At 40.1% G+C, this 12,325-nt stretch overlaps 1 protein-coding gene across 2 annotated transcripts in view; it reads right to left on the reverse strand.

Moving 5' to 3' along the window:
* BAZ1B (bromodomain adjacent to zinc finger domain 1B) overlaps window positions 1-12,319 on the reverse strand; it is a 45,284-nt gene extending 32,965 nt beyond the window's left edge. Inside the window, exons 1-5 of one of the 2 annotated variants that reach the window (XM_026861542.1) lie at window positions 10,439-12,319; window positions 8,148-8,292; window positions 7,140-7,338; window positions 3,059-3,180; window positions 1,987-2,184 (exon numbers count right to left, since the gene is read on the reverse strand). In XM_026861542.1, the coding sequence (XP_026717343.1) occupies window positions 1,987-2,184; window positions 3,059-3,180; window positions 7,140-7,338; window positions 8,148-8,186 (558 nt within the window). In that variant the 5' untranslated portion in view covers window positions 8,187-8,292; window positions 10,439-12,319. Of the gene's footprint in view, window positions 1-1,986; window positions 2,185-3,058; window positions 3,181-7,139; window positions 7,339-8,147; window positions 8,293-10,339; window positions 10,414-10,438 lie in introns of those variants that run through there. The other variant, XM_026861543.1, reaches the window with a different exon arrangement.
* Between the last annotated feature and the right edge of the window lie 6 nt (window positions 12,320-12,325).

Consider the following 12,325-nt stretch of genomic DNA (forward strand, 5'->3'; position numbering starts at 1 on the left):
TATTAGGTCATTAGCTCATTCCAGAAAGTTCACATTAACTTTATAAAAATGAAACACTACCAAGAATTTTAAATGTTTCCTGCTACATTACATAAAACCACTTTTTTCTACTGAACAGGTTTGTGGGGAGGGGGTTTGTCTGGAAAATGCTGACATTAATTTTGAAAACTATTCCTCTGCTCAGATTTCTTCATAAGTCCTGTAGGGTTCAGTCCTGGAACCACCCAGAGGAAAACAGAAGGAGCACAGGAGTGATGGGTGACAGGAGTTCAGAGGCTGGTTTCTGAACTGCCCAAAAGTGTCTGGAATGAAGGTAAGACAGGATTCAATTCTGAACTAATGTGGTTGAGCAACTGACTGGTTTTAAGCTGCTGAAATAGCCTAATTTCAGGACTCTCTTTGGCTCTGGGTTAAACTGTTCTGTGCTAAAAGTGTGCTGTCATGTAGGTTATCTCAGCTTCTCAAATTCAGTTTCAGGATGCACCTAGAACACTAATATATTTCAAGAAGTGAATAATACATTACAAGGATATAACTTTTAGGTTATAGATAAAATTACCAGAAAACAGGGGCTGAAAATTTGAGATTCCTAAGCAATAAGAAAATTCAACAGTAGAAAGCACAGCAAAAGGTGCAAACATCTAAGAAGCATTTACTTAAGAAGAGGCATACACAAATGTGATCAAGTCAAGACTGCCATAGGAACATTCAGATTTTCTGGCTCATGGATGTTCAGTCTTGAAGGCTTTAGTTTAGGAGCTCTCATCAGCCCGTTAGAGAAATTTTTATTGAGTATTGCACAATCAACAAATCCACTGTTTGCATAATTTCATTCTACAAAAATTCTGCGTTGAAATCTTTGCTGAAAAGAATTACTTAAGCCAAAAGCATCCAGCACTGATATGGATAATGATAATTACAAATTCACAAATATCAGACTACAACTTATACTGTATACCCAACTGATACTTACACACAGTCATTTTGTCAGAACACTAATTCTGGATTAAGAAATTCTCCAGCCACTTCTTAAAATTTAAAAACTCAACATAAACTCAATTTCTGTGACAACTGGGAAACATGCTATGCAAAGTGCCACCCCTAAATATGAAGAGAAGGACTTCTTGAGTCAAATCAAAGATACTACAGCTGTGTATTTTCTTATATTAAGGGTATACCTTGATCCATCAGTGTGCTGAATTAAAGACTTTGTACAGTACCAGCAAATACTTTAATTTCTATTAAGGAGTGACCCCAGATACTACAGCAAGGGTAAACACAGCTCCAATATGAAGAAATTATTCTTCACTTTAAGTAAATTTACAAACATCCAGAAGAGTTCAGAGAAGCTTGCTAGAAAAGGATGTTCTCCTGATGAGGAAAATTCAGTATTTCTCTTCTAGATTTAAAACAATGCTCGACAAATACAGTTTACTAAATGAAGAAAACAGTGCTTTCCACATGCAGCAGATTTCATGATATGGTATCTAATCAATTTGGCTGGTCATTACAAAGGGCTGGAGGAAATCCCTGAGAGTATTCAGTACAAAATTTGTGGTATCTCCACCACACCACAGAACAATCAAGCATTACAAAGCCAAACATCCAGCTTTTACACTGTAACCATAAAAAGGGACCAGTAACTGGCATTCCCAGGTATGTACTACAGCTCTTCCATTTGTCTGACACCAGGAAATCAGGTCTTTACTTGTAGACAAGTAATGCAAAGTATTGGGAAGAAAAAAAAAATATCAAGGCAGTTACACCTCCAATTGTCAAAGTAGACTACTGTTTCAGACATTCAAGCTGTGTGTGTCACCTCTCAAGGGGTCAATCTCCAAGAGCAGGCCTTCCTGCTCTGCATCTCCCTAAGCTGATGTAAGCTTGGGAGCACCAAAACCCAACCGACACACTGAAGTCTGTCAAAACTGCCCAAGGATAAGGAATAGGTGAGAAAGCAAAGGCAGTACTTTTAAGAATTCTTACCTTATGTGGGTCAAGCAAGAAGTCACTAAATTTACTGGGGAGAGAGTACTTTTTCACTAACACATCCTCCACTACCCACGGGGCATTCTCACACGTGCCGGCCCGTAGCGCATTATGACGGATGAAGTACCTCAGGATCTCCTTGTTGGGAGGACGCTCTGTACGGACTAAGCTATCTGCTGGTACATTGCTGATGATCTTTGGAGATAACAGACACACTGTTAACATTTAACTTCTAACCACATTATAAATATAAATCATATCGCTAAAAGGAGCAAGGACCATTGTACTGCTTCATGTCCACAAACATGGACTTGCTTTTTCAAAACTCTCTTGCAAAGACTCAAAACCAATCAAACAGAACCTGCAGAATAGAGATGCCCAATAGACTGGTAGGAGATTCAGTCAGACAAAAAAAAAAAAAAAAAAAAGTAAAACATGTCAGTATGTTGCAGATTTCTTGCCAAAGCCCACTGCTTTATCTCTGACCTTCCTCCAGCTTGTGCTTCCTACTAACTTAAAACCTTTTAGATATTAATGTTTATTTTGCTTTGATTTTTTTCCCTGAGACCAGAGGAGTAACTCTGCAAGCAATACTCATTAAATGGAGGTCAGCACTGCCTCTCCTGTTAAATTAGTGAACAGATGACAAAACGCACATAGTGCTGCAGCTACACAGAGCTTCCCAACGCGCAGCCAACTGCAACTTAGAGAAGCTCAGTTAGAAGAGCAGAGACTGACACTCATGATTTAACTAACCTACCTCTGACCAAGTTTCATTAGCTGCCTGACCTGAGACTGGCCAGTTAACAGCAACCCCTTTAAAGCTACTGTAGCACTGTGACTCAGTGTGGTACCAGGGAATTTTCAGGTGTCTCCACACACAAAACCCAGTGCTATAGAGAAAAAGCCAGGCCAGTCAGCCTCACAGACAACTACAGTCATCCTGCTTCCAATACCATGATGTTGGCAGGAAGCACTACATTGTGCTGTATAGATACAGTGTCAGTGGTTACTTAATTAAACTTGCATATTCATGTTATAAGAGAAAGGGTTCAAGCAGACAACTCACCTTATCTTCATTTTTCAGCTTGACGTCATATTTGTGTGGCAGAAATTTAGGTGGAACCCACTTCCTTTCTTCCTTCTTCAAAGAAGTGGGAAGTTTCCGAGGAGACCTACGTGCCCGATCATCTGATAAAGCAAGGTAAGACATTAAGTGTCTATTAGTATTAGAGTTCAAAGAATCCACTGGACTGGACACCCCACCCCTTGCTATCTGTACAGTGTTTGGTTAAACTACAACATCATTGGGAAAAAATTCCCAAATTGCGTTTCAAAAATATCCTGAAGATGCAGGCTGGGAATGGAGTCCCTAAACAGCTCTGAAGCAGGAGGCAGCACTTATCTTCAAGGAGTATAAAGGACCACTTGCAGTATTTAAACTCATCTCTCTACAGACAGTAAGTTGCAACCACCTATGCAAAGGGAGAAAATGTCTATAAAATTCATAAAGTGGAGACAGGTTTCAATAACCTAACCAGTAATCTGCTTAGGGAGCTCCTGCTGAGAGCCCTAGCTGTCTCTGCCATGCCATATTCAAAACATTCTACTGCAGGAATTGCTGACTCTAAATTAAAGTAACTGTTAAAATCATTTAACTTCAGTGGCCGTTGAGTGTTTAACAGTTATAAGCCCTGTGTGCATGGGCTAGTTTAGCTGGGCATTTTAAGCATACTTATACAACCAGTCCTTTTATTCTCAAAGAAATGTAACTGAAAGAGTACAAAGGCATCACACCTTCCTGCTAGCTGGTGTCAAGCTATTATTTCTATAGTCAGGTTGCAAATGTTGATCATTTAATACAAAATCCAATCTTACTGAAGAAAGCAATCCCCAAACATTTTTACATTTGTGGCTACAGGTCAAAGAAAACACTAAAGCAAGCACAACAGATGTGCATGCAGAATGCAAGTAGATGCTAGACCGAAGTCATACTTAAATATATATGTATCTATCTCATTGTCACATTGTAAACCCTATAGCATTTAAGCTTCAGTAGCATTATAGCTTACATGGTATAAACCCAAGTTCTGTCCCCTTCATCTTCCAAAATCAGTCCCCTCAGTTCAGTAGCAGATCACAGATGCCAGGGGCTTGCTGCACCACATACAGAAATGTGCAGCTACTTCCCATATTAGTGCTACATTTCAAATAATGCAATGTAGAACCCTCTGCTCCAGTAGTGATAGTAATGATAGTAGTATTGATAGTATGAAAAGTGATTAATTCTCTCATTGCAAGTAAGACTGAGACAGAAATTTTGCCTGCTTTGGTTCCACATTTGTATTAAAAAAATCCTGCTAAGTTCACAAATAATGAATTATGTTTTTCTGCTTCAACAGCACAATGGAAATCGCATTCAAGCTCTGTAAAAGATCTGCCTTCAGCGATCTGCCTCAATGTCTTTTAAGCAGCGTTATGCTATCCTTGCCAGATGCATATACTACGCATAGCAAGTTTATCTTTAATAAATAATGATGTGTTGCTCAGCCCTGGCTCTGAGTTTGCAGGCCTTGGTTACACTGCTGCCTCTGCAACAGGCCTGGAAGCAACCTCTCCTTTTGTGATTTACTTTCTAGATTCTAGAAATAGGGATGACGATGCTGAATTCCATCAAACAACACTGGGATACTCAGGAGTGTGGAAGAAGAAATCACTATACATTCCTTCCTGAAGTATGTTTTTTTGTAAAATAACTTGTTTTTTATTACAATACAATGCAACAAACACATTCACTACCCTACTGGAACCTCATGAAGGATCCATATGCTATTGTCTCCTCCTATTCACCACTTATTTTGGTTTCTCCAAAGCAGTATTAGTTCCAAGCACCTCTCAAGGTGCAGAACCTGCCTTTAGTAATTCACCAACTGTTTTCAAGAAAAACTACCCTTCCCTCTCACTTCTGCAGATTTTTCCAGAGTTCACTGCTAAGCAACTAAAAATACAAAGCCACTTCAGACTGCACATACAATGCAAAAAAAGCTGGTATAAAACCTTATTTTCAGCTTCTGAAGCACAGTCGACTCCTAACCAGAGAATGAAGCGCTCTTTCTCTGCCCCTTTTTTCCTCCCACAAAATCAGCAAGTTTGACATAGGAAAACTGCTAAGGTTAACTCTGCCCCCTCGTGTGTGCACAGAAAGGTACAGCTCTTACATCACACACGGTTACGCAGAGTCTGCTATTGCTTCTAAATACTCACTCCACCCATATTACCAGTGGTCAAGTATGCTATTAGAAAGAAAATGTCAAAGTAAGTGTGGCTAGGTACCTCCAGATACTGTACACAGCCTCCAGCAGGTGTAGTTCTGAGCCTGAACCCACTAAATGAAAGCCAGTCTTCACTACTCCTGTAGTCTGCTGCATAAATGTAACAAATGCTACACAGTTATTGTAATGGACTCCAGAATATAGCTTCACTAATGAGTTTACTGTGAACTCATTATATTATATAGCTCATTCTATTATAACCCAGAATATAAAAGCATTAGCAGTAAAATATCCTTTTAATAAATCCCTGTGTAGACAGAGAAGAGTTAAAAGAATGAGTGCTTATTGCTTTTACTGATTATGACTCTGCTAACATCTTTGATTTGAAAACACTGAGGTTCATCTTTTACAGAAGGGGTAGAACAGTCCCAGTTTACAGGCCAGATAACCAGCTGAGTCAGAGACTGAGAAAGGCACAGGAATCCCCATTCCTGCAGTGTTCTTCCAATCTCAGAGTGCTGGACTAGCAAAGTCAGCAAGAGCACAGCTGAACACAGCTGGTTAGAACACTGCACACCAATGAACAAAATGTCATGGTAGACTTTACCAAAACACCCAAGCCCAAAATAGCTGCTGTAAATTTGGTCAACAAGCATTTTAAAAGTAAAAGGTACTTTCCATGCCTTTCAACTAAAAAAAAAGAAATAAAATCATGCATCGGTCCTTCTCCAAGCACTACTACTGTTTCAAATGATGAATATAAGTCCAAATTGTTACAGAAACACCTTTATTTCCTTCCTGGTTATACAGAGTACTGCCATGAAATCAAAACAGCTCATAACTTTTTCCAGTACCAATCAGAAACAGTTAACAATTATTAAGCTTGGGACTAGAGCTTGATGAAACTTGTTTTCCAGTCCTGACTTTGCTATTAGCTTGTTGGGCTGTTTTCTGAGTTTCCCCTTCTCCCTATCAGAGGTTACTTTTCCAGATGTTGGAGTGGCTATTTACAAATGTAAGCAGTTTATTACCTTTATGTACCTTTAAAATTAAGCTATCTAGATGAAAGTTGTGCTGTGGGGTTGGGGTGGTTTTTTGGTTTTAATACATTTTTTGAAATCTCTTTTAAAGAATCTTATAATTCCATCTTTAAGAAGTTACATAGGACAAGAAACTGATTTTTTTTTTCCTCTTTCAACAGTACCTTCTCAGAGTCAAGAAAAGTCTTGGACATCCACTGTTTAGTTCTGCAGCAAGGAGGAACAGATATGAAAGAGGGGAACAATGTTTCAAAGCATGTTTTAATTTGAACCCTTAGCAAAAAATTAACATGTATTCTTCTGCATGAATTTTGTTTCAACACTTGGAAAGGGGATAAACCAAAATAAATTAAAAACCACCTTATTTTTTATGTCAGCTGGGGCCATGAAAGGGAATTAGAGCTTGTCTCTGACTCAAGAACAACAGGCTGTAGGACTACAGATGTTTGCTCCAAGGATGAACATCACAAGACTTTATGAATTTTTGCTGTTGTCCCCCCACCCCCCCGTTGTTTTTTTTTTTGTTTTGTTTTGTTTGTTGTTTTTTTTTTTTTAAATACACTTATTCTACTTCCAAAGCTTATACGTTCCATGCAGAGCTTTAGGTATTACACCTTAGAATGACAACACGTGCTCCGCTTTAGAACAGGCAAGAACAGTTGAAAGCCAACAGCACTGATGCCACCAAAACTGCACCACTAATGGACATTTCAGGATTTTCAATATGTAACGCTTTTTAAGCATCACATATAACATCCGCAGCCTAGTCTTAAGATGTACATAAATTCAAATACTCACTTCCAGGTGCTACCTACTGGCATGCTGTCCTACTACTTACTCATACTTTCCCTCCTGTTGTCATCTTCCTTCAGGATAGCTTCCTTCTGGTTGTCCTGAGCTGCCTGGCTGGAGTTCTCCTTGTCACTGGATGGGGAATCACAGGCTCCATCAGATTTCTTTTCTGAGGCCTCTTCATCAACTTTCTCCAGGGGATGTATTTTCACAACTTTCACAGGCAACATTTTCTCCTTACCAACCTGCACACAAATATTGATGAAAACTGAACCTGTTTAACACTATGAGGAAGGAAAAAAAAGCAGCTAAGAACCTACTGTAATTTGGCAAAACACTTAATTGACATCCTCCTTGCAAGTAGCTCATGATCCCTCTCATGAAACAATTACAGGATTTCTTTCTACCACTCCTACCTGGAAGTTCTGTACAAACTGCTAAGAAAGAGAGAACTGCCAACCCCTAAGTTTTTCCAGTGTTTAATAATGCTTCTTTCTCAGCCTAAGAAAGAATGTGTGTGCAAGGTGCAAGTGTGCTCTCTCAGCAACCCCAGTTGAGAGAGTATGTGCTGAACAGATTGCTGACCGATAACATTTTATAACCTTCTCTTATTTTCAACACATTTGAGTCTTCCCCATCATTCTCAGTTTTGGAGGGAATTTTCTAATCATTGGAGCATCGTTACAGGTTTGCAAGCAGTTGACTTCAAGCTACATTAGTTTAAGACTAAAAATATGTATTTTTATACATATTTAAATAAATACACAGACCATCACATATTTAAGCAGTGTAACAAGCGTATCTCCAATTCCCCACGCACACACATAGATCAGTCATTTTTCTCTTGCCATCAGTATGGGTCATCCACGTGCTTCTGCTTATGGAACTGTTTTGCATTCAAAAGCAGGTGCTGTCACTGGGATTCTACAGAAAAGAAATTCTCACCATCTTTCTAATAATGTAAGCGGCTAACATTCTTCCCATCTTCTGCTTTTAGATGTCCAAAATTAGCTCTGTGCAAAAGCATGGGATAAAATGGAAAACAGATCCTTACCTCAAAGTCACACTCTTCTCCCACTGCAAATTTGGTCATGATCTCCAGCCAAGCTGCATCCACCAACTTTTCCAAAGATACAGTGTTGTGGTGGACTATTTCCAGTACCAGTTTCTCATACCAGATGGGGAACTCCTCCTTCAAGCTGAGCAAACCCATAAGAAGTTTTCATTATTCAGGGAATAAAAGCCAAAATGCAAAGTAGCCTCCCATTTCGAAATTCTGGGAACATTAACAGCCAGGACAATGTTTGAGGCAGATGCCACATTAGCATGCAAACATCCAAGGGCTTTTTGCTGCCCTCCCCCCAGCACCCCCCAACGTGTTAATTGGCATGACAATACAAATTGTACTTGTCCTTCCCAGAAGGAACACCATAAAGCATTCTGAAAAAGCAGCACTGACTATGAACCCTTTCTTGCTGGTTATTACTGTCTCTCTGGTAGATGTTAAATATATACCAAGACCATGTCATTATTGTGGGGCTCGTTACTTTAAAATTTTTGCTTCCAACAATAACACGATGCTGATGAACATGTAGCAGTCTGGGAAGAAAGAAATGCTAACACAGTAAAGAAGATAGAGGCAGGCTTACACAATCAAATTATCTTTCCAGACAAAAATATTTTGTGTGTTTCACTATGTCATGATCTTCAAACTTTTTTATTTAAAGAAGAGAAAGGACTGCTAAAAATTTACCTGACTGATTTCCTTTCCAAAAAGATCAAGTCAGCTAGCTTATAAGAGTACTAAGAAATATACTGCATAAAGCTTTCTGGCTAAAAAGTAAAGTCCGTTTCAAGTTACTGTAAAGAGGAATAAAATACTCCCTTTTTCCAAAACTCTTTTAGCTTCCCAGCCTCAGGGATCCATTGCTGACAATCCTCAGCTCTATTTGCTGTTCTACAACTGCCATGAACAAATTTATCCCATTAGCAAGCTGCCTAAATGAACCTTTTTTTTATTCAGACTAGTGTCAGGTATTAAAGCAGCCAGCAAACTGCCTGGGAAGCTTTTAATCCCATTTCAAAGAGACAAGACCAAAATCTCACTTCACTGAGCCTTTTTTTCCCCCACATTTAGATAGACTATAGCTAAATTTGCTATTGAGAAATCTTCCATTTATATTTCATTTACATTTCTTAATGTTTTCCGAAGTGGCCATCCAACCCAACATTGTTAATCAAAAGTAAATCAACACTAGACCAATGCTTTTTGACTCAGAATTATAAATTTACAGAGCTGGCTCTGCACTCTCCTCTCAAACAAGAACACTAGGAGGAAAGACTGAAGACAATGGCACTTCAACTCTAATAGAAATTAGCACTATTAGCAAATAGGTTTATTTGTGCCTTTAAGGATGTGATTAACCTCAAATGATGGGGAATTTCTTCATAGGCTAAGGCTATTAACTCTTGCCAGTGATTCAGACAAGCGGATTCTTCATGAAAGAGAGGAAGCAGAAAATTTAACCTCCTAGGTAGCAGTACTGCTGATAATCTCCCCAGTCTGAATCCAGGAAAAATAAAGTCACAAGTCCAAGTCATTAGTTCACAGAAAAAAGAAACATCCCATTTGTTTGGCATAATTCCTACAATTTGGTAATCACAAAGTTATATATGTTGGTTGAGCCAAGGACTTGCACGTTTATAGAAAATTCACTTCTATGGGAAGGGTCATGCTGGATCTCAACCAAAGATTCCAGGCCTGTGCTATGTGCTGGAGGGGGAGGTCAGGGACACAGCAGCCCAGAGGAATACTAGTGGTCTGAACCTCTGTTCTGGTTTCTCTTTGTTCTTTAGTGTTCCCAGTAGAGCAGATCCCCCCCAAAATCTCACTCCAATATAATCTTTTTTAGTACAACAACTGATTCCAGTGCAGATCTCCAAAAAATAATTACAGTTGTGGACCTGACTGATGTGAAACACTTCAACAGCCTCTTTTTACTGTATTTTTACTTTAGCTCCTCCAAGATTTATTTTTTCCCCCCTCTGAAAAATTCCCATTACTCAAGGGGCTTTAAAATACGCCAAGTACCATATGCTGAACTATTTTGGTTGAAGTAATACCAAGATACAGCACTAAATAAGTACATTACCCAACTGCATTAGTGATGGCATCAAATTTGTACTTGATTTGCTTTCAGCTCCAGAATGCCCAGATCTACTTATAGCCAGTAAAAAGCTACTTACCTCACCTCATAAACTAGCAATCACATATCATTCCCAAATCCACTCTTCTGCCCCAATGCCTAAAGATAGACACATACCGATTTCTTTACTGGTACTTACAGCTCAGCAACTTCCTGCTCCTCCTCCCAAGCCTCTTTGTGCGTCAGTTGGCTGCTTCCTGTGCTTTTGCACGTCCATATTCGTTCGCTGTACCTCTCTAAACGTGCTTCGTACTCTCTGTAGAAGTGGCAGCTCAGGAAAACAGGATTTATGCAGTGGAGAGCATTATCACAGCAGCACAAGATGATCAAATTCAATTAAACCCTGACTAGTGGAGTGCACAAAGACTGAGGATTGCTACAGTACAGTCTGATCCTGTGCCTACCATAGAGATGCTGTGTTAAATCCAAAAGGTTTCCAGACCAGGATGTGCTGGAGCCTTCTGCAGCTGAAAAGCCTGTCCTGTTCAGCACTGACATACAGAAGGTGCCACAGCACCATCCATTCAGCTGAACTGCACATGGCTGAACATTTTCATGGCATCACCAAGTTAGTTTTCAGCTTTTCAGTCTGATTCACTGGAAAAGAGCATGAACACTATCACAGGCACACACAGGAGACATGGCACAGACTGCCACAAAATGCCCCACAATAACTGTAGAGGAACTAATACTACTAATGCCTTTGTGTGGTGTTACAAACTCTGGATGCAAATTACCAGTCTACCCAGAACCCCCAATCTTTTGAGGAAAAAACCCAAAAGCTTTAAAACTGAAATCCCTAGAAAGGCCACCTCTCCTTTGGTTTCCAACAAGAGCAGCCTCCTGCATTAGCACAACATGAGGATCTTTCTCACCAACTACATCCCCTGCTTCCTGTATCACAACTGGTCTCAAGGTTAAGTTATTCTTGCCATTAGGATTAATGGGTGCACAGACAAGTCACCGTGGTGCAGACAGCATTATCAATTACAGCATTAGCTACTCTGGTGTAAGCACCTCTGGCTGTGCTCTACCTGGTCCACCTAAGTAGTAATTAACTGTCAGTGTAAACAGAAACCACTTCATACTTTCTATGGATAGAATGCTTACAGGCACAATTATCAGAAAAGCTAGCACAGTGTAAATCCATACCAATTTACCCACTGGCAGCTTGCTTAAGTTGTCGTATGCTTACTGATGGTAATATAACTGGAGAAATTATAAGAGGCAAGAAAAGCATCTTTCCCTTCTTCAGCATGCTCTCCAGCAGAAAAGCCAGCAGAGAGCACAAAGCAGACTTGTAACAGCTACAGCAGCTCAGCCCGCTGCAGCACAAGTGCTAATTATGAGTCTCTGTGGGAACAAGTAGATTGCTTCACACTCCTGCGAAGGCAGAGCCACCAGGCACAGCAAATCACTCATAGTATCCTGTATATGCTTTGTCTTTCAAGAAAATTTTAGTGCAACTAACCTATTCCTTTTTTAAAGATTACTGTTAGGAAGGCAAATTACAACCCCAACAAAACCAACTAGCTTGGACTTTTCTTTACAGCCTCAAGGTAAAGCATAAGGCGGCACAGAAGCTGCACTGTGGACGCTGATATACAGGTATCTTACAGCCACAGCAACTGGTGCTATGCCAGAATAAAAGCCGGAACAAGCTGCCTCCAGAGGAGACTGCTACTGCCGACAGTACCCCTCTGCCTAGAGCAGCTCTGAAGACCAAGCAGAAATCCTGAGGTGCCCTACTTGGGGAGTGTCCTGCTCTTCAGCAGACAAACAGCTATCCGGCAAGTTATCACACCAGTAAGTTTTGAGCCCTCCGGCCAATTCTTGCCCCTCCCTGACATTTCAAAGATGCTCAAGTTTCCACAGAAAGGAGAGATGCTACAGGGCAGGGGCAAGAAGTGCCATCACTGTGGTGGGGCAGTGGCAGGGAGTAACCACAGTTCATAGAGGAACTCATCTGTGCAGCACCACTGACCAGACCAGAAGTGTGATTTTAATAAGTTTTTGTAATGGTACT

This window comes from Athene cunicularia (assembly GCF_003259725.1).
Source record: "Athene cunicularia isolate RWA chromosome 19 unlocalized genomic scaffold, athCun1 chr19_part1, whole genome shotgun sequence".
Taxonomy (NCBI): Eukaryota; Metazoa; Chordata; class Aves; order Strigiformes; family Strigidae; genus Athene; species Athene cunicularia.